Source organism: Amphiura filiformis, chromosome 2, assembly GCF_039555335.1.
Source record: "Amphiura filiformis chromosome 2, Afil_fr2py, whole genome shotgun sequence".
Lineage (NCBI taxonomy): Eukaryota > Metazoa > Echinodermata > Ophiuroidea > Amphilepidida > Amphiuridae > Amphiura > Amphiura filiformis.
In genome coordinates this window covers 81770292-81794540 of record NC_092629.1, presented here as the reverse complement: position 1 = coordinate 81794540, position 24249 = coordinate 81770292, and the positions used below count along the sequence as shown (strand labels likewise).

Sequence of the window (24249 nt, the reverse complement as noted above, 5' to 3'; positions counted from 1 at the left end):
TACCAGATGACAGCTACAGATTAATGACTCAAACACTCTCATAACCACTTCCAAAGTCTATTTACATACAACATGCAGTCAAATAGTCAGCCAACTTATTAAACTCTGTGTACCGTAACCTCAACCCTAGCTTCCACAGGTTAATTTCTGTACATAATCAAAGCATTAGCGACATTTAACTTTACCAGTAGCATTGAGAATATACCCCAGAGATGATTTGGAGTGACATGGACAATGTAAGTCCATGGTCAATTTCAAGTCATGGTGATCATGTCTTGACAAAGATATTGCAAATAAATCACCATCCTCAACAGCTATACACACATGAGATGAATGCAACACCTATATCCTTTCACATACTGAAGTGGAATTCATATTCTAGGTCAATATTGAAAAATTTTCCAAAAAAAAATCAAAATTTCAAAACTGGTATAAATTGTCGTCATCAAGATAATTTGCAATCCGCCATGAAAAATTCATTCAAACAAGTGTACACACACATGCCTAGTACTATAGTATTGGTTCAGTGGTGAATAAAATGATAATTTCAAGGGGAAAACTTTACCTGACTTCAATGTCCCTGCTTCAACAAGGTGATGATGCAACCAGTGGCGTTACAGCGTGGGTCATCATATTGGGGGAACCGACCATGATGGGGTCACCGAGTCTGTTTGGGGGTCACAAGCCGTTTTTCGGCTATTTTCCAATAGGATTTTCTAGATTTTGCAATCATTTGGGGGCACATGTACCCCCTGCCCCTATGACACTATGCCACTGGATGCAACATCCTTTGAAGTGGCACAGTTCAAACTCCTACATCTTTACCATTGCAATGTTTAAACCTTGTAGCATTGAACAGGATGAGTTTGGTAGAAAATCATTCCATTTGCATAAAGAACTCAGACTTAAGTATTGGCATGAGGAGGAAAATTCTAAATTAAACCAAAACAAAGAGACAATCAATACAAATTATTAGCTCATTGACATAGGGAATCTAGAATAAAGAAAGGTCATTTCCATTGGCACTGGCATTATGTCTTATCATGTCAATCTGGAGTAAAACAAATATAGTTACAGACAAACATGGAACTCCAATTAGTAATTATTGTTGCAAAGGACAAGCATTTTGTGAGATAGGTCAAGCAAAAATCAGTGAGTCATCTAATGGGGGGTAGTTTTAGAGGAGGCCTGGCTCAAGCTGCCATCCCCATACCCATTTCTATGATAGTAAGGGCAATTTGCTGACCCATATCTTAAGGATAAATACATGTTTTGAGGAATGACAAAGTTGCTTCGAACAAAGGAATAAAGTCAACTGGCTTGCGACTTGACACAAGTAAGATAAATCGCTTAGCTATTGGTAGTCACTCTACCAATTAACTACGGAAGTGAGGTTAGAACAAAATTCTATGCTCTTGGTGATTGATCTGTCCTTAACAGCCCTAATTACTTCTTTGTCAAAGGGTAATGTGTGTACATTTCTATCTTATCTAATTTGTTTAGACTACAGTACTTGTGCATGTAATGACCTATTGGTTGTCACCAATTCTAAATGTTTAATCTGGTTTAATAGGTAATTAACAATTTAGGCCTAACCTAACTATCCACAAACAATACAAATAACTGAATTTAAGTTTTCCACTATGAATAAAACTTTCACACATAAAATGTGAAAAGAATTACAAAATCAACCTCTACTTTCTTTCTTATCCCACGGGAAAGGGTACAATTGAATACCTGAGTAAAAGAAGGGCCCAACTCCATTTTTTACGAAATTGAGTTAGACCCAGCATTTTATTGCCAGCAGACTGTTTTTCCTTGTGTGTGAAAGATGAGCCAAAATCCACTCTCTAAATAGTCTTCCAGTTACACTTAATCATGGTTTTCATGGAAGAAAGGCCCAACTCCATGGAGTTGGGCCCTTCTTCCACAAATATTGGGTTAAAGAGGAATTTTGTTCATCCATGAATTCTGCTTTTCACTACAATAAACTTTCTTGCTAACATACTACATGCTTCTATTTGTGCAATTAATGGATAATTACCCATCTGCTTACGGAATTGGCACTTGCAGTATATTAGTGGAAGAAGGGCCCAACTCCAGCTCAGTATTAAGACCTGTACCGTTACCATGGAAACATCATATATAATTTTGAATGTATGTAATATTGTATGTTTATGTATTAAAGGTCCCCTGAAGATGAAAACATTCTGTCTATAATTTTATAAAACTTTTCCAAATATTAAGTTTTTTCTTAATATCTCGAAAACAGTTTTGATGGAGTTGGGCCCTTCTTCCACTCAGGTATTCAATTCTTAATATTTGTTTGTTCTTTGCATGTTTCAAACCATTCCCAACCATTTTATTTGGCAATTAATTTTAATTTTTATGACTTTCCTATTTTCCTTACAGCACCACCTCCACAAATCTGTGATATCTGCTCTGACCAACAGAGGGCAGCACTGACCTTTTACCCACATGCCAAAAACAATTTGCTAACAAACCCTAGAGGGCTCACTGCTACATTTTCTAACCACAGTAAAGCCATACATGACTCATTCAAAACAAAACTGATTGAAAAATGGAAATCAATAACACTGAATAGTACAACTATTTATTCTGTACCACATGATCTGCTCTATTCATTTTACTCTTTCATAACATACATAATTATTGAAAGCTTATTCAAAACGATTGCACTACTACATGTATACTTCATTGCAAAGATCAGTACATGTTGCTCTGATCAGCAACATATTAATTATACTGATATGGTCCGGTTCCCCTTTTGAGTTTGGGTAAAAAACAAAATAATTTTAACATCCCAAGGGGTTTCTTTTGAAGGGCCCACCCTATACAACAAACATTTTGCTGTTTGATTGCAAACCGTGACTCCCCTCGAATAGCGAGCGAAGCGAGCAGCAAGGTTTCCAAGAAGTGTGTGGTTCCCAGTAGTTAATCTCCCTATGGGTAAAACATAGTACACTGTCTGTAGCACAGACTAATGTATGGCAGAAGTGCAAGCAAATTTTACAGCATGTATTCAAATGATTTAATTTTCAAGCAAATAGTCATATCACAAATATTCACAAGTCAAGCAAACCATTTAACAATGTTTACCCTCTGGCCTGTAGGTCTAGACCACAAACAGTGCACTATTCAACAACCCCATAATCCTCATGATTCTGAGTAATGCCATACCATCACATGGTACATAAATTTGTCAGTGACCTCTGACCCTGCCCCCAGTCTTCACCATGGAAACTGTCATACCCTTCATATCAACTGTTAAATTGAGCTGTTATTGCTGACATGTTGGTCAATGAACTCACCACACACATGAAAGTATCTTTTCCATGCAGAAAGTGATATTGTACATAATATCATCAATTACAGTATATGATATCTAAATGCCAATTTAATATATAATTGATGTCGATGACAGAGAATGGTTTTGCTGAAATCATTCTGATCAAAAATTATACTACAATCTACGAAATAAGTCCTTGGAACACTTGGTACACTCTGTCGAAATTCATGATCATGGAAATGACATATATTTTGCTAACAAACATGACATCTACAACAATGATTTACCCTTCCCCTCTCCCCATCAATCAATGTTGGAACACATTGGGAAACCGCTGAAGACATTGGCATTTCTTAACATTGAAAGGGGGAGAGGGGGTGAGAGTTTTCCGTTATTTACACGCAAGCATGTCTAAGAACCGACAAGATAAAGTGACAAGTGGAGCATAGTGGCTAACTGATGGTTCATTCCATTGGTTGAGACGGGACCGTTGGCATGCAAATCATGCATCTGCATGCGATCCATGGGGGCTCCACCCCTGGACCTATGTCGGGGCTTTGCCAATGGACCCCACCAGGGACCCTAAGGCTGGCCCCTGGACCATCAGTTAGCCACTATGCTCCACTTGTCACTTTATCTTGTCGGTTCTTAGAATGACTTCCCCCACCCAATATCAAATCCTGGCTGTGCCACTGATGATAGGGGCTAGTGTTGCTAACTTCCTTTGTAAAGGAAAGTAAAATAAAATTTTCTTTCCACTTTTGGTAGGGGATGGACTGGAGAGGGGAGGGTAAAGAACACTTACCTCTGCTTTGTTGACAAAATATTTGAAAACATCCAAGTATCCCGGCTTTTCATCTGATTCACTAATATGCCGCTCAGTACCATCCGGCTCACTCCTAGGACTAGGAATCTCTTTATCTTTAGACAGGTCGTCATGTAAATCTTGCGTAGAAAGTTTAGATATTGATTCCATTTTGATTTGATTTGGATTTCCAATTAACGCATCAATTGTATCATCTGAATTATTCACAATAAATGTCAGCTACTTTGGTATTTCAGTCAAGTTAAGAGCAGACAGACCTGGAATCAGATGAGGTCTACACATATTTCCTATTACTGATAAAGACAAGATTCCAATAAATGAAACACGGCCAAAACTTTCTTATTCAAAAACAACGGTATCGCATACATGTAAGAAACCGCTTAAACATTTACCTTCATGTATATACAATAAGAAGCACTGAAGATGTCCAGTATCTTTTAGTCAAGAAACTAATCAACGCATGGAAGATACTTCACAAAAAGTATCAATAAAACAATGACAATGTGTCGTAGAGTGATGCAACTAAAAGCCTACTTTAAAACAATACATCATTGTTCAAAAGCCACTTCATAATATCCAGCTTTGACAGAAGATGCTCCTTTGCATCAGGTGTAGACAATATTCAGCATGTTCAATGACATAAACTCACTCACTGGCTCCTTACAATAATAAAACAATACCTAGTCTTCCACTTCAGATGACAATTGAATACACCTGGTCCAATAATGTTCAGAATTGAGGCACACAGCAATAATTTGCTCAGATTTGGAAGTCACTGACTCACTCTCCCCTGAGCATCAATGGCCAATATTATGTAGCTTTTGCTCCCTACAGTCTTATAAATGTTTGCAGCAAGTTTCCTATTTGTAGCTACAAGTGCTTCAAAGTTCAAGAAAACAACAACTCCTCCACTTCAAATGTCACTTTACATGTTGTTTATCACCTGGTCCTGTTCAAGATTGTACATCTAGAGGCACCAACCCAGTATGATGATCACATATACTGTATTCTGTGTAAATGGTGTATTTTTCTTTTTCTATAAACCAAATTAATTTACAGGCAATTTGTTCCATTGATGGTTGCATCAAAATGTATCTCCTCCTGCATCCTGCTTCCACTGTTAGCTGAATCATCAACAACACAATCAGGGTTGCCAAAAGACTTCAGCCTGAATCGCGGGTCAAATAATCAAAAAGTCACCCAAATTTTCTCTTTACCATTGGTTTCTATGGGGCAGGAAACTATCGGAAGTTGGGGGAGCCAATGTTGAAAAGTCGCCCAAATTTTTTCTTAACCACTGGTTTCTATGGGACAGGAAATTGTCATAAGTCGCCCAATTGGGCTACCAAATTGCGGGTTTAGCAACCCTGAACACAATGTTCCGTTTACACCTACTCCACACCTTTCTGAACAAGACATAAAACATCTTTGTAAAATAATTGTGATCAAGGATTTTCTAATCCTATGAAAGTGCTATAATCCGATTGTGAGCACAGATTTGCATAGCTAAGAGGACTAATCTTAATCTTTGATGTAAACAAGAAATCATTATCTCATATAATGTGTCATCAACAGATATTCTGCACATATTTTGATCTGGATTAATGAAACTTGAACAAAAACAGGAAGTTTTAATGTCTGTGTCTTCTTCTTTTTTTCTTTTTTTAAAGTTTTTTTCTTCAAATGGGAGCAAATTTACAAAATCTGGTAATCGTGATGAGTTTTAAGTGAATATCGGAATGTGTGGTTTGAATAGTCTATACTTGCAGTCTGCAATTCCGGTGATGATGCATTTCCTGGATTAACAGTGATGCCTGTGATAGAGACTATTTCGTATGCATTCAGATTTCTTTTAAAATCATTCCCAACTGCTGTGAAAGTGTCTTTGTCAATGTATCAATTGACGATTGGGTGAACAAAATATATGCTAGAAATAAGCAGCAACAACCACTCATAAAAATGACAGCTACTTGAGTTCTCACATTAAAAGGAATGACTTTCATTGAGTTTCAAGGTGATACAAAATTGGTGCCTCCATCGAAAAAATGTATGACAGCTTCCTCGTCATGTAGTCGATGCTTGCACATCGGTTACACAGAGTTGGATATAGCTCTGTGGTTGCATGATAAAAACAATGTAAAATACAATTAATTAAATTCATCTTCATTGGATGGCAGCATCCTAACATTCATCATCTCTAATCCAATATCTGGTGTCTGCTAGTCAAAGTTTGAAAAATATTAGTTGAAAATATTTGGAAGTATAAATAGCTCCATCTTTTTTAATTTTATCATACCCCACATGCATCCATGCATGTAAACTTAAAATCCATCTTCAGTAGATAGTAACACCTTCTGCCATCTGCAATTTCAACTGAATTCTGCATTGTAGGTTCAACAGCTGTGAGATATCCAATCTCCAATATCAGAAGACACAGTGCCATTGACAATCATGTTGCTTCATCCTTTACCAGATATATCAAAATTCATCTTTAGTGAACATCAGGGTTTACCTATAGATTTAAATCTTCCGCTCTTCTTCAGGGTGCCTCTGTGGCTCAGTTGGCTAGACCGTTGTGCTAGTAGTACCGGTAATTATGAGGGTCCCCAGTTCAATGTGACTTTGTGTATTTGTTACAAATATGCAGTTCTGATGCATTCCGATAGGAATGCGATGAACATCATTTGACGAATGCGACGAACCTCATTCGAACCTAATGTAATACTATAGATTTAAATCCTCCGCTCTTCTCCAGCATGCCTTTGTGGCTCAGTTGGTTAGAGTGTCGTGCTAGTATAATGAAGGTCCCGGTCCAAATCCGGATAGATGTACTAGGTTTTTGTTTTTTAAATGTTTATGTTCGCTAGCTGCTCTGGGTAGAGATTAAAATTTGTTCATCAGCGTTTTTCCCAACATTTGCAATGTACACATCAATGAAGGTCCACCACACCAAATTCAATCACAAACATTTGCTGATAATAGCATGGATGTACTAAATAATAGTGATATTGATCATGTTGCTGGAGCTACTAAGCAAGGATATCGAGCTGTAATTCACTTCCAAAAACCTATTTCCTCTCAGGCCTTGACATAGCTATCTTCAGTAGATAGCAAACCTAGTATGATCCATAATCTTCCCAACATTTTGACTAAATCACAACTAGAAATATTATCCATCCTTGTGTCACCCCCAAGATGATTACTTTATATTTACTGTTCACATTCCATGCCAAAATTTAAAATTAAAAAGTATTTGGGGTTTGGCAGTTATACACATGTTATGTATGCAGACATCCAGTCATATGATGACTTATTAATTGATTCTGTAAATAAGATTAAATTTCATGACATATAAATATTCACAATCTTCAAAACACTCAGTAATTGTGATTGAATACCTGAAAATTTCATCCATGAAAAAAGAATAAATTAAATTTTACCAAGATTGAACAAATTCCAGTACTCCAACTACATGTATTATAAAATCTGTGTTCAATGGTTTGGAATGCTATTGGACTATGAACAAGATATTTCTGTCTGAAAAAAATAAAAATAAAATTTCATAAATTTCTTACATCAATAATGTACACATAACACCCGGGGGGGCCACTCAAATATAATGATGTAAGCATGCGTGACCAAAAAAACGCGTGAAAAGGGGTGTTTTTCTTGTTTGGGCACGTTATGCGCGTGACGCGTTAAGGGGTCAAAAACGGTGATTTTCATGAAAAGGGGTTGTTTTAAAATCGTTTTGTAACGCATTTAGGGTACCATTTTAATCCGCTTTTCAAATCTGCTGAAACTCCGATTCGAAAAAGTTTATTCCAGTGTCGTATAAATGTTTAAAGCACTATGTTATGCAAATATATTTCATGACGTGTTACATGTGATTTAACCATGGCCTCGTACTTCTATGTAAAATACCGTTTAGATTAAAAAACGTGCATATTAATTAATGACGTCATGATTATGATGATGGGTATATAGTTCAGTGGACAAAGCGGGAGACGAAAATCCGAATGAAAATTCATATGTAGGCCCTATTTCAAAAAGATTTTTAGGACCTTTATAGATTCCTCACATTATTCACTACTCCTGCTGGTAGATTTGCGAGTTTCCCCTTCTCTGGATTACTTTAGGAAATTATATATGCAGTAGAAAGCATGAAAAGGGCCGCTGATATCAGGACACGATAATCAACTTTAGGTGCCGAATCCGGAACCAAATACGATGTGAAAACTGCTTTAACGTTGTCTGGATAAACTATGATGATAAATTACGCTGAATATTGGTATATTCTCACAAAACTACTTTACGAGAATCCAATCAGATTCATGTAACAAGCTACGAATCTGAATTATTTATATTTTAAAGTGGTACGGTATGGTATAGGCCTACCGGAGGGGGGGGGTAGGCCTATATCTAGGAGGTGGACTCAGTTTTAGTGTTCAATGAAAAGTTACTAACTTAGTAGGCCTACAAATTTGTTCAATTTGTCAAAATCCATCCAAACTTGTAACGTGGAAGTAGACAAAAACTTGTTTAGGGGGTCAAAATTAGACAAAAACTTGTTTAGGGGGTCAAAATTAGACAAAAACCTGTTTAGGGGTCAAATTTTTTTGGGAAAGCGCTAAAAACTTGTTTAGGGGGTCATTTTGCTCACAGAGGAAAACTTGTTTAGGGGTGTTGAAAAAATTTGGTCACGCATGCGTACACTCTCATATTTGAGTGGCCCCCCCGGGACATAACATCACTTGACAATTGTATGTTTACCATCCTCCAGCCCACTCCTCATTTGTGCAACCATACTCAGCAAACATGGAGCACCAATTTTCTATTTTTATGCAAAATATCTCTCCGATTGTAGTCCTTCTTGTTTCACAACATGGTTTAGGTCAACATAAGGTACAATGCTATGGAGGTTGGCTATGTCAACACTACTGGCTGGCCTATGGGACTGATAAACTGATGGAGTCCACCTTATGTATTCATGTCAAGAGGCACAACTATAGACAGCCAATAGGAAAAGATTTCTGAATCTTCCACCTAATCATTGGAAAACTCAGCTCATTGCCCCCCCCCATCCACTACAAACAGCATCCCAAACTGGTTTGCTTTGGCAATGTTGGGAGCAATCATTGGCAATGTGCTATTCTGGAAAGTAAGTGCACATCCTCTACAGAGGGGTAAATTTTCAATAAAAATAATGTCTTTTTTCCAGGTTTACTTCCTGAAAACAACTGAAATTGCAGTTGCCAATGTTACTGGAAAAAGCTTGGAAATACAATTAAAATGTACGAAAAATTACAGAATTGTCCAAAATGAGCCCTTCAAATTTAAGATTTTCCATGGTGTACTATTTTGCTGGAATTTTCATACAAGACACTTTGAAAGTCTGAATTTCCAGCAATCATATTATAATGTAACTGGTCCAAAACGAACCAGGTACTCCTCTAAGGGGCTGCAATTATTTTCTGGAAAAACCTAATATTCACTAGATTCAAATAATGTACACCAACATGCCAATATGGAAATCTAGTTCATTGATATGGAAAATTGTAGTTTTGCCAATAATTATTTAGAGAGACAAATGTTTACACATTCTACATGTTTATGGAACAATATTATTATGAATATGAATAATATTTCAAAGTATTGCAGCCAGTACTGTAAATATTGCAATTATGAAAACATAAACATTTTGTAAAACATTTTTACAAGTAATCCATTCGGTGCTGTGTGGCAAATTTGTTTGATACTTTCAAAATATAAATAAATATTTATAAATACATTGTAGCAAGCAAACTACAAACAAGTGCTGTAAAATAAAATTCCACAAAAACAGAACTTGTAGAAATTGAAAACAAACTCAGATGAATGCAGTATGTCTGATTTGCATCTAACTGTTTTCAGTAAACACTTCCAGGGATAATCTCTCTTATCCTTCAAAATATAAACAGATTAACCATCTAAAGCAGATCCCAAAATTATTGACAAGGTTGACTGTAAATGCTTTGTTATTCAAATATGCTCACCACATTGCATGGTGTGATGTCTGGGCCTACATTTGTACTATAAAATTGTACATAAATTTAATTTATTTTTAAAAATCTTTTATAATAGTTGGAATTAATCAGCAATAAAATGTCTAAAAACAATACTGCAACAATTTGATCTCATATATACAACAATTCTTGTTGTAAGAAAGCACTGTCTGCAATAGCTGCCAGGTGTCATATCTTAAGATTTGTACAATGGGAAAGTAGCCCCCCCTACGCAGAAAACAGAAATTGTCAAATGTACAGTGTCAGCACAAGGAATTTGTTTTTAAATATCAGGGAGGAAAGATTGTACACAAAATTGCTGCAAAAAGTGGAAATTTGTATACTTTTGACTTTTAAGGGGGGGGGCAGGGCAGCGAAAAATAATTTCCTTTCTGGGAACCTGAACTGTTGTTTGAAATATTTTCTGCCAGCGTGGAGCCGGAGCGCGAGTATGAACACAATTATTAAACAGGTGGGGTCCAGGGCAAAGCCCCAGCATGATCTTAGAATTAATTTGCTTGAAGCTACTAAAAATTGGCACTTTTTATTTTAAAATGAACAAATATGGGGTTAATTTTGGTTAGAAACCCATATACAGGCGTCAATTTTGTGGGGATGATTGTATGGACCATCCCCTAACAATATATTGGGGGATTTATGCCCTCCCACCCGGATCTACCCTATGGCATTAGCTAAAAATGACTGTTTGGAGTTATTACTCATTGGAGTCATAGTGTTACACCCAAATTGTAAACTGCGCACATTTTGTTGATTTGTAGCTTGAGATTACAAAATTGAATACTTAACATTAGATGCTTGTGAGCGTGCAAAATTTTGGAATGTACATGCCTTCTTGTACATTTTACTCGAATTTTACCCTCGAATTTTTTGATCCCCCTCTATTAAGGACTGAATTTTTTTTTTTTTCCCCCTTTTTAGGACCCAAAATCCTAGTTATTGAACATTAATTTAGTTCCAAAGATGTGAACAGTTGAAGTTTTTCCAAAACAATATGCAACAAAAAAAATTATTTCCCTTGGCAAATCAATGAAAAACCTGCTTTTCTGGGGAACGAATCCTACTTATGCTATATTCATTCCTGTCACTGGCGTTTAGTTTTATTTATCAGTTATCGCCATGCAGAAAGTTCGCAGAAAATATTTCACAGTGATCGTGTTCACAGAATATTTTCAGAGCTTCAGAAAAATGATATTAAAGATTATTTTTCCGTCTTGATTTTTTTTTTCTGCGACTCTGAATTTTTTTCTGGGAACGCCGGTACCACGATACCGGTGATTTCAGTAGCCCTGGGGGGAACTGGAGGCAAGAGTTCCAACTCAGGGAAATTTGCCCCCCCGGTGCTGCCACTGTGTGGTACAAGGTATAATAGGCCCAGTATATAGTAATGACAGAAAATATGGCCTTTGATTTGTATCCTCTTCTGCAACTTTTAGTATTAACAAACTGAAGGTTACATGATTGGATCTGTCATGCTCATTTGACAAATCTGCTTATAAAATTTTAAAATATTATAAAATACTCTTCAACCCCAAATATTTTGGTCCATTTGGTAATGAGACCATAAGAAGATTAGGAAATATTTCACTGTAAATCTGTTTGTCAGGAAATTATGTTCAGCTCAATGGAACCGACTAAAACTTTTCCCTTTCTGCCTTGTCCCAGAGTCCTGTCATTTCAAATATTGCTGGATTTTTTATGTTTTGTCTTGCATAGATGCGTGAACTTGGATTTCCACTGCTACACCAGACCTACCACAAATGATTGCCATTTAAAGAAATTTATCTATTTTACTGAAGGTCAATGCAGGCTCCACATCACAACGCTACATCGTGCGATGTAGAGTCTGCATCTGGCTTTAAGGTCTGCCGACCCTGCACGGCTGCGATATAGCAAATTGAACAAAATTCAACTTTCAAAATTCAACTCTCGCCGATGAAAATTCCACTGCGCGATGAGAATTTTCACAGGCGAGCTCTGAAAACTCAAAATTTCAACAAGGCTGCAAGTCTGCATTGAGTTTGACAGGCTAGCTGATAGCCCTACCCCACTGTGGCCCTACCCCATGCTATCATGTTTCAGAAGGGGAAAATCCCTTTTCAGAAAATTGCATGGCCCCTATGCTGTAATATCTGTATCATTACAATGCAACAGAACATGTACTGCATGTAGTATGGAGTGTAAAGTATAAATACTGATATGTGCATTTTTATAAAGTAGTCAACATGTAACACTCACTACCAGTACGCACCAATGTTACTATGCATAAAACAAGACCTCCATGGGAAATTCTTGTTCAAGACCTGTAACCATATGAACCTGTGTATGTCTAGACAGACCGCATACAGTGTTGCTGGTTCAGGTGTTGTATAATGTAAACTGCTGCCAAAAGCAGAGAGAAAATAGCCCCTAAAGTTTGATTCAGACTCTACATCACAGAGCCATGCACGACGAAATTAAAATGTACATTTCAATTTCATCACACGATACTGTGATGTTTTAAAAACATGTGGGGTCTGCATCTCCTTTAATGGTCATTCTGCCGCATTTGAATTTCCAGCAGCCATTCACAACAGTGCATGGCTGCGATATCGCAGCGCGATGAGATTAAGTCAAACTCCATCGCAGACAGAAATTTCCACTTCGTATTGAGAATATTCACAACCAAGCTCGTAAAAACCTGGCTCAGATTTCAGTTTTCATACATTGCAGCATCGCATCGCACTGCGATGTGGAGTATGAATCAGACTTACAATGTAAATGTTTTGTATGTAATAGAAGCATGTAGATTTATGGGGTGTGCAATAATGTGTACATGAACTAAGGCCTAAATAATAACTGTAAAAAAGCAAACAAAAAGTTAAATCCACCTTTCAGAAAATATCGAAAAAGGTGCAAATGCAAAACAAATTGTGGCATCCTGCTGAAAAAATGCTTGCCCCCCCTCCCATGTGGCTTTTGCTTTGAAGAAAATGTACATTTGAAGCAACCATTCGTTTTCATGAGAAAATTACATAATTTTAGCTGTCAATTTACACCGTAACATAACTAGGGGAAATGTGTGGTCCCACATGACATTTCACAGGGTAAAAAAAAAACAGCTTTGAAAAAATATAAGATGTAACTCTTTCTAAAAATTTCTGAAATCCTCCCAAAAGTGACTGTCAAGTGTCAAGTCAATAAACAAGTTTGCAGACACTCAAACAAGCCCAAGAGTGCAGAGATGGCTCTCCCTGGCAACTCGGAAACACTGATTTATACCACACAATGGTTATCAACCAGTAAACAACCTATTTCACTTGATACATATGTATAGTTTTGAACAGGCAAGGTGCTGAATATCCCACTATTGTCTTGTTGGTGGTGCATTGTTTGTCTGATTTTTTGACCTTCTTATCTTAATTGTTTCTTTGTAAAAAATTCTCACTTCAACCTTCCATTGGTTGTATCAATAGGTGTGCTACACTTCCAAGGTGTCCAGAATACAATTCACTTAACAAATTACAAACCTGTAGTACTGTCATTGTACTACTTATATCTATAAGTTCAGAAAAAAAGCTACATACAATGTTTAAGGCAAGTATATTTCTACTTCGCAAACCTGATGTTTATAGTCAAATAATCTACCAATTCTCTTGTGTACATGTAGTAATATTTGCTGACAAAGTAGGGTTACTCCTTCATGTAATTATACACGAAATTAGGGTTAGGGTTAGTTTAGGGTTAGGATTAGGGTTAGAGTTAGGATTAGGGGTAGGGGTCGGATTATGCTTAGGGTTAGGATTAGCTTACACGAAATGATTACATGAAGGATCGACCAAAAGCAGAGGTGTTATCGACACATGATTTCTAATTCAACACTTTGTCAGGGAAAAAATACAACAATCGACACATATCGACACTCGTAATGAGATCTAAAAATGCTGACAAAACTCAATAAATAAACTTAAAATCATGACGATATGAGTTACGATCACCGACTTCCGGTGTAAACAAACTTCCTGGTTCTTTCTACTTCGGGTCAACTTCGGGTGGTAATTTTCGACTTTTTCCGATGAAAACATGATCAGACATACAGTAAGCTTATTTGGACAAAATAGCATGGAAATTTTCTTTTTTTTCTTTTTGATATGTGTAGTAAAGTGTCAAAAAGGATTTAGGTCATGTCGATGATACTACGACACAAAAAACAATCGATGACACCTAATTCTATACCTTCCTGATTTCTCAATTTTTTGTAATCGGGCTACAACCCAGGTAATTCTGACAATAAAAGTTATCGTCCCAATTAAGTGATTACACAAGTATTCACACTCGTCTACAATAGTTACATCCACCAGATGTACAGTGTGGGCCAAAAACAACTTTACCCAATTTCAGAGGGTGGTTGCTCGAATTGTAGAAGAGCTATTCATGATATTGTTACATATTCTAAATGTATATATTTCTAAAAGTATGTGATGAAGAAATGAAAGCAAAAGAAGCTAAATTAACAAAATGGTGCTAGTTTTACGTCCGAGGGTCAAAAATCACTTTGTCCACACGTAATTCAATGGTATATGTGTCCGATTGCTAAGAGAAGAGTACGGCATACATATGCGTTAGGCATACATGTAATTGGTAAACACGTTTGGCTTGTCTTTGAAAAGTGATGATTGTTTTACATGCATAAAAGAAATACAATCGATTTAAACCCCTATTTACTTGTCATGTACTCGAACTTCACTCCTGTCATTGACCAACAATTAGCATAAAAATTACACAATTACAAAGGTTTTATGTGGCGCAATTTTTGAATTTTAAATAGGCCTGCGTGCATTTTTTGACTGCGTGGCTTATTTCTAAATAGGTTTGCAAGGTGTCAAGATAAGGCAATTCACAACACAAGAGATGACTTTTATGGCAGAAGTATACTTAATTAAGAACAGAAAGCTTTTGGTAGTGCAGCGTCAATTTCGGATTCGTTTCCCGAGCGTAAGATCCCACGAAGCTTACCATTACTCTACATACGAACAACTTTCACTACCTCGGAAGTGTGATGAATAGATGCAAAGCACGGAGCGGACGCTCAAGAACTGGTCGTTCAGCTGCAAATATTGCAGCGGTTCAAAGGGAACTTGCAGCCAACCCCAGAGTCAGTTGTCGGCGAAACAATTTGCGAACATACCACTAACGCATAATAACTTCAATAACTTCAAACTTTCTTGTAGATAACATTTCGTAATGACAAAAAAATCAGGTCTGAGGTTACAATTGCTTTACGCATATTTGAAGAGAATTGTGTCTATCTTTGCAGCGTGAAAGCTGTATATCATGACGAAATATTATAGCTTGACATTTAAATTGTTCATGTTTGATTTATTTGATTGTGTTATATAAAATTGCTGAACAAATTTGTGCGTATACTGAGTGGTTCTCATTCTTTATTGAACTCGCCCTTGCAAGTGATGCGACGCGACAGCTAGTAAGCCCCGCGTGGACAAAGTTAATTTTGACTCTTTGATTTAAAACAGGCGTCACGTTTTTAATTTAATACATTTTTGGATAGTTTTTTCACCAAATACTCTAAAGAAGATGTTCTTTACGAATATGTGAAAACAATTTTCAGCAGACTTTTCAAGTTTGAGATATGAACCTTTTAAATTGGGTAAAGTTGTTTTTGGCCCACACTGTACACCGGCAAGTAGCATATCATATTCAACCTAATAGCTGGGGACTGAATGCCAAATTTTCAGCAGGGGTCAACCCTCTTCCCCTTGGCTTGTACGCCACTGTCTACAACTAAATTATGTCAGATGTCCCTGCAAATGAAATCAAAAATGTCTCTACAGTTTTTAGCAAAGGTTCTTCAGCAGTCTACTGATTTGGCACTGTTTATAGCATATCAGAAAGTGGGATTCTGATTCGCTAATTGAATCACGTCATCATCACATCAGCACCTCACTTGCCGATCAAGCCGCCGCGTAGCAAGTGTGACCTAGTTCTTTTTTAAGTGATAATCAGGAAGAACAGTCGAACACCGCTGAAGGAATTTGCAGAATACTGTAGTTGGCTAGTTCCTAAAGTAACCTGTTCTTACCTTGTGCCATTTGGGGTTAAGCTCCCTCGCTTTAATCGCATCCTGCAAAGCCTTTTCATACTGTTTTAACTTCACATGAGCCGCAGATCTATTGCTATACAAGATATGATTCCCCGGATCCAACTGAAGCGCTTCCGTGTACAGCCGGACGGCACGGGGAAAATCCCCGGCCTGACATGCTTCGTTACTCAGGCGGACTTTCTCTTGAAAGAGGGCTCGTTTATTTTCCATCGGTATCACATCCTCGCCGGCATTGCTGGAAGACTCGCGACTTGTGACACTATCGCTATCCTGGCTATCCTTGGTGGCGCTCTTCTGTGTGACGAAATAATAGAGAAAGTTGGGTTAACAAACAGATATAATATTATTACGACAGTATCCTCTGAAGTCTGATGAATATTCTACTTGAAATCCCACCCTAACCTTCCCTGATGCAACAAAATCCAACAGCACAAAGCCACTGCGCAAGCTTGCATCAATATGCATGGTTTTGTTGGCGATTCATCTGTTGGCTACCAGTCGCCAACCAACTGAGTGCTTGACAGAGGTCTGGGGTTCGAATCCTGAGGAAAACAAACCACTTCTTTGTTCATCTTCTCTCTTAAATTCCCTCCTTCTTTCCTTTCTGTTTCCCCAAAAGCATGGGGGAAGTTAAAAATATACCTGAGATGCCCAGCCTCATGCAAACAAATTGAAATAAACTCCATGGGATATATCATGTTGCTGGCCAGAGAAAGTGTTGCTGCACACATTAGCATACAATGCTGCATTCAAGCACAGGGTGGCAATATTCCAGCCCATTTTGTGATGACTTTCCATTGCAGAGGCCATCATTGCCAAGATATTACAGCCCCGATTACAGCTGCAATGTAGATTTATCAGACAAGAGTTTTCAGTTTACACTAAGCACCAAATTATATCATTTCTATGTAGTTCACATTATGCAGTTTCTAGCAAAACCAGAAAATAAATCCATTATATCCACTTACGTATCTATAGATTCTATATTTGTTCACAATTCAATATTCCCTGCACTTCTGAAAATATTTCGTAGCTCACAATTTGGTTAAAACTTTCCCAGATGTGTCTTCACTTTTTGCTTCCATTTCTGCGACTGAAATATTTCAGCAAAACCCTGCACCAACATTTCTATAATGCATCAAAGAATATGATGCACTTGTTTATTAAACTTTGGGTAAACTCAAACATTCTCATCTATCAGTACACAGTTCTTTTTAAAATCCCAATGTTTGTACATTCATTGAATGACCTTTCATACACTGGGTATGAGAACTCATAATCTACAACTTGATGTCAATTATAGACATATGATTGTAGGCTAATGAATGGAGGCTAAAGAACTGTGTCCCTGATATGAGATCATTTTTGGTTCTTAGCAATAATTTTACCCTTCCCAGAATCCTTTGCAACATGATGTATGATCTCATTACTGCAAATGACACTCTTATTACTTCGCACATTTTCCGTAAATTATTTTCATGTGAAAAATAGATTGGCTAAAGATGGGTCAATAGTCTAGAAATAATCATCACGATGTGCTCTGTTCATTGAGGTACTTTTTGTCACTATCAACCCATGTTGCACTAGATAGCAATCCGGGGGCACTCATGTATAAAAGTTGTAAGCATCCGCGTGAATTGACTTTCAAAAATGACCCTAAGCTAGGATGTCGAAAATTTATCAAACTAGCCCTAAACAAGGATTGTACTCAAATAAAAACACCCTAAGCTAGGAATTTGTTTGAAATTTACCCCTAAACAAGGACAGACAATATAAAAACAGGGAGGAATTGGTTTGAAATTTGCCCCTATTTCATTGCATTAGTCGGTAGAGTGCCATTCAGTGACAGTGATGATATCGGTAAGCTTAAAATTGGCGCTGTTGAAGTCGGCTCCGCTTTTTAAAAAATCTGGGCAGTAAAATTGCTCAGAAACCACTCTATTGTGCCGAATAACTTGATAAATATGTCACCACTAATGTCCGTTAATTTTAAAAAACTACCCTATTAAGCGAGGATCGTCCTTAAAAAACACCCCTTCTTTCAGTAAAATGAGTGTTTTGAGACCCTAATCGCGGATCCTCGTTTTGCTTTTCAAAACCACCTTAAATCCGCGTTTTCTTTCACGCGGATGCTTACAACTTTCATATACATGTATGAGTGATCCCCCCGGGATAGCAATCCAGTGTAGAAAACTGAAATGGAAGAAATGCATTGTGGGAAGTGTAGGATACCTTCTCCGAGCGTTCATATCACAACTCAATACCATATTGAATAGAACCCATAATAGAATTCACCGTTCATGGTCAATAAATAAAGATCTGGGATTAAAATAGCCAGATTTATGGTTCGACCGTGATCATGGCTAATGTCTCGTCTCTTATTAGAATTGAACACATGCTAGCTGCGGGCTGCAAATCTTTGATTTTTACTTTGCAAGGAAGGTGCAATCGATGTGTTTACAGGTATTAGATATGATAGCTAGACTACGTTACCATGCCAGAAGGATGTATGGCAGGGCTGTTAACTCCCATGCATTTGTCGCAGGTCTCACTCATTTCATGTATTTGATGAGTACTTGAATGCTAAGGTAGTAAAATCTCGCACATAATCACAGTTCAAGACATTTTTTTGTCTCCCTATCCACCCAATCCACCTTTTTAGATTACCAATGCCCCAACAGGAAGAATCGGGTCAATAAAGAACCATTTTAGTCGGCAAACAAGACTTTTAGAAGTCCAGGTACATCCGTTCAACAATTAGCTCTAGTAAAGAGCCTCTGCCACTAATATATCACAAGCAATCAGTTCCCTCGGATTGTGATGCCAAAACAGCGAGCGCGTTAGCATGAGCAGAGGTGCTGATGTCGAGAAGAGGCTCGCAGCGCCCACATCTAGGGTGAGGCCGAAGGCTGCCCACTGCCTTGGAATGAGGTCTGCTACTACTACCATATCCACAAGCAATTCTGATGAGGCACTGGCAGCAGTTCTATTCAACAATATCTGATATCTCATGCTAAGGGGACATACATGTACAAGTATGACCTTAAAATCTTCCACACACAAACTGACAATTTCAAATGGGGTAACCTGAAATGGTCACACCATTTGAAACCTACACCCCCTGTCTGGAAGACAAAGATCATGTCTTCCACAGGGGATGTATAGACTTCAACTGGATAACCCAATGCATGTCATACTTCAGTGGCGTAGCTAGAGGGGGGCAAGGGGGGCAATTGCCCCCCCCCCCATATACCATTCCGTCGGTTCAGACGGGACTGTCGGTTCATTTTGAGTGGTCGGCAAATCATGCATCTGCATCGTCGGTCATGTGAACTTGGGTCCGACTAAAAGTGTCAGTAATATGAAAATTTGATTCAACATTACTTATTTGTATGGTATTTAGGCACACCGGCGCACTGTGTAACCTACGTAAATTATAAAGGAACAAAATACTATATAGGTAAAAACATGCATGAAAAATGGCCCTCCACAACGCTAAAACCTCAGAGCTTCCGGGGGATTCGCCCCCCTGGACCCCTACCCCCTGGACCCCACCAGGGGCCCACCTGTTGCTCGCTCCTCTCGCTTCGCTCGCTATGCTCGAATTGTCAATATTACTTGTCGGTTTGTGTCAAAAACTTGCCCCCCCCCCAATATAAAATTTCTGGCTACGCCACTGTCATACTTCCTTCTATAATGGTAAGGCAGTAGAGTGCTTTGACTACAGGCAATCCATACAAGACACAATTAAATTCAGGTGTACATGAGAAGGTTATAGGCATGTCCACATGGAGGGCTTTCTGCTAAAAGCAACACAGTTCTCAAGCAAAAACTTGTGGAAATCCCTCGTGTGAACTGTCTTGAAAAGAAGATTCCAACCCAAAGTTTTTCCCCAAATTTATTCCCAACACATTTAGGGGATTTCACCATTTCCCTGAGTGAGTGGGCACAATCCTCGAGTGCTACTGTCGTGTGAACGAAACATTTTGCGATTCTCGAGGAATGAGCTTTAAAACCTATGACCTTGTTTAGTTAAACGGCTCAATTCTGCGCCCCACTAGATGGGTAAAAGTGAGTTTCTGGTTGTAATTCCAGAGTTGGCGTTTCAAAACTACAATCTTGGCGGAAATCCAGCGGAAATGTGTTGCCACACCAGCATGTGCTGGCGTTAAAACCATGCAGTCGGAGCTGAATATGTGATAGTTCTGCAATATTTTGTATAATAGTTGCAAATACATATTCAGCTTTCATATTCGCCCATCCCCACCCCCCCACCCCCATTTCTCAATGTTGGGAGACTTGTAATGTAGAAATGGTGATGATTTTGTCCACATCAACATTGCAATAGGGGAGCGGGGAAGGATGTTGGCCAATTAACGCTCAGGTGTGGCAACATTTTTCGCCAGGGTTGTAGTCTTCAATGGAATTAGTGTGGGCATGCAATCAGGGATTGAATTTTTAAGAATCGTAGTTTTCCCCGCACTCCGTGGGTATTCATGCTTGTCGGTGAACTTTAAAAACACCCCTTTTGCATCTCATTTCGCGAAGTTTTCAGGGGAAAAACACACCTTTTTTAGCGATTTCGAGAATTATTTGCCCTTCGACAATACCCCTATTTTTGCTAAAACGCGAACGATATTTCTAATATACCCTTTTCTGGGAAAAACGCGTAGGGTTGGCTCAAGGTCCCATGGCTCAATGTATGAACTTCAATCACTTGGCACACCGGATATGCGCCAAACGGAAAATTGTGAAAGTGCAATATTTTCGTAAAACCACAGAAGATATAATAAAATATTACCTCTTCTCTGAAAAAAGCAACAGAAATGATATTTCGATGAAAATACATTTTTTTTTTCAATTTTGCGAGCACATGGTTTGAAAAAACACCCCTTTTTGTGTTTCGCGAATCGCGTTTCTTCATCTGAAAACATCCCTTATTTCGCGAAATTTTCGTCGAGCATGAATACCGCGGATGCACGGAGTACAGGGACCGGGCCAATCCTCACAAATTCTACAAGTTGTGCAGAGGGATTGTCCAAAGCATCCCAGTTCTCGAGCATGCTGATTCTTGAGAATTCTATGACCGTCTGACCACAACTATAGCACATGAAAGGAAATGCTATTCAACCGGGTCTAGTGCTGTCCAGATGAGTAGAAGAAAATCCAAGAACTGATCAATATTCTAAATGCCTGACAGCCTCAGTATGTATCTCAACTTTGCACTTTTATTGTGGTCAAGTGTTCGAAATAACCACTTGTTTGCTGCAAGTCCACAAATCATATTCTCGACAACCATGATGAGCCATGGATGCACTTGTCTGATGGACAACCACTGTATTTTACCACTAGTTATCATTTTTCATAAAAATTGATGTCACATGTGATATAGTGTCATTTCTGCCATCAAGATGCCAAACTGTACTTTTTTTTCACAATTTCTTATCACCTTTTCCTGATCACCGCTAGCTGTAATGTTACGGCAGTGTGTTAAACAGCACATCCGAGATGGGCTTACAGTTTGTCTGTGGACATGTTATTTTCCTAACCAGCCAAAATACACCCTGAAATGTTGCCACTGTATATAGTAGCATACCGACTGCCAAAATACTGAACAAAAGTGCCAAATTTTGTGATCAGGATTTGCCGTTTGAAATTTGCAGAGGAGCTTTTAATCGCTCTCCTTGAGTGCTACAGGAGAGCACTAGGAGAGCATTTTTACTGTACTCTATGTGCTTATTGGTAGGCAAGCAATAAAAAGCTCTCCTCAGCTTTATTTCAGAGGAGAGATGGGGAGCAATCACTCTAGCTCTCCTCAAATGGCAAAGACTTTGTGATGTTCAATTTTTACTTTTTTAGGTCACAATTACATGTATCCTTTATTGGCCCATTTCAATATTAACATTTTTATGTATGCTGGGTAACACTGTTGATAAACTTGTGATTTTGTGGCATGCCACATTTTTGCCACTTGTGACTTTTACACATTTCCTGTCCTATAGAAACAAACATTTGGAAAAATAAAAAATTGGGTGACTTTCAACATTGGCTCCCGCAACCGCAACTATCCCATAGAAACCAATGGTTAAGTGAAAAATTGGGCGACTTTTTGATTAGTTGACCCGCAATATCCGCTGAAAATGTTTGGCATCCCTGTCAGATAATTGGAGCTACTTGTAAGTTGGAATAAACATCATTTGCCTGAACACACTATTCTCTCTGTTGAATAGGTTGCAATGGGTCAAATACGATGGACAGGATGATCCAGCTAGGACTAGATAATTGTTTTGTGCCTGGAATGAGTAGGAGTAGTATGTATTGAAAAACAAGAGGCTGTGTTTGGGGAATCTTTTCCTGCAGAACAAACATTTGATTTTTCTCTCTTTGCTGCTGAATAGGCTGCCGTGGGTCAAGATACTTCTAAGTCATGGAAAGGATGATAGGTAGGGCCCGCCCCACTCCCTCAAAAAATGCGATTGTGTTTTCACTGTGCAAATTATGTATTTCATTGTGCCCACATGCTTTTTTTGGATATTTGGGGAGAAACTAAAATAAAAAATATTTTTTGTTTTTGGCAAAAAAATTGCAGTTTTGGGGGGATTTTGAACAATTAAGTTGCACTTTTTGGTCAAAATTTTTGTTGGTCGCGACACATAGTGGTGACATAGTTTTGACGTGAAGGACAAAATGTGTTTCCGAGCAAACAGTTTTTGATGGATATATGCTACTAGTAATGGAGTGGATACTCCTAAACTGTTATCTCTCAGTGACCCGATTCCATTTGAAACTAAAGTTTAAGGTTGAAATTATTAAACTGTATCTTTAATAGTTAACAAGGAATAACTATTATAGGATAATAGCTAGCTCTAAACCTATACGCCACTATGTGAAACAAAAAATTTGGAAAATCACTCTACGCCACTATGTGTTGTGATGGACAAATTATGTTTTTTGCCCACCCCTAACGATAATTGTTTCATATATTTGGAATAAGTTAGGAGCAGTTTAAACAAGGGGCTCATGTTTGGGGAAACTTATCCTTCTGAACAAAATGTTATCATCTCTCTCTATCTTCTCTCTACAACAAGCTGTTGAATTGGTTGCCTTTGGTCAACTACTGTACAAGTAGTCAATTTTCGTGCAACATTAATTTTCACATTTTGCACTCAACACAGCTACTACGAAAATAAAAACATCAGAATATATTCTTTTATGTATTGACCAATGTAAGAAAACTCAAAATAGTAAATTTAAGAACAAGCAAAGTGGTTGAAAATTATTAAACAAAATGTGAAAAATTGCACACATGAAAATTAGTTCTTTTACTGTATAACATTGCTACAAAGTCACGGACATCCTATTAGAGTAGTATTGAAAAACAAGAGGCTCATGTTTGGGTAAAACTTATCTTTGAGAATAGGAAAATGTTTTAGTGAAAAGTGAAAAGGGAAGAAAGGTGTTGAGTTTCTTCAGGCGGGTTGATAACAGTTCATGAGTAAAATTATCCTACCGGCCTACGACACATTTTTATACATGCAGGGCCCAAAGAGAGTTCATATATAATACAAGGATACATAATTTGTAGGGGCTTAAAGAGTTGGATGAAACATCGATCGGAAAAAATTTGTATGCTACCACCTGCCTGATGGTTGTATAAGTTCTTCTCTCCTTCGATATATTTGTATAGGGGCCTAGAAAGAGTTATTGTATTATTTTATGGCCTACAGCATTAATGAATAAAAACTTAAAAGGCCCATCCAGTGACAAAATAAGACATTTGACAGAATCTGTTATTTCAGATCTACCTAAGACAGGTAGAGAAAATAGCTACATGTTTCAATGGTGCTTCAACTTTGTCAACGATGCTGTTTCCTTGATTTTTTGCCAAATTTTTCAGTCCAGATAATATCTAATGAAAATTCTAATGACTTATCCTTCACTAAAACTAAAA

The 24249-nt window shown here is 37.8% G+C and overlaps 1 protein-coding gene across 1 annotated transcript in view; it reads right to left on the bottom strand.

Annotated features, from left to right (window-relative positions):
• The window catches only part of LOC140146698 (tetratricopeptide repeat protein 28-like), a 119150-nt gene that overhangs the window by 76784 nt on the left and 18117 nt on the right, over positions 1-24249 (bottom strand). Inside the window, 1 exon segment of the mRNA XM_072168569.1 lies at positions 16278-16592. Within this exon segment, the coding sequence (XP_072024670.1) occupies positions 16278-16592 (315 nt within the window).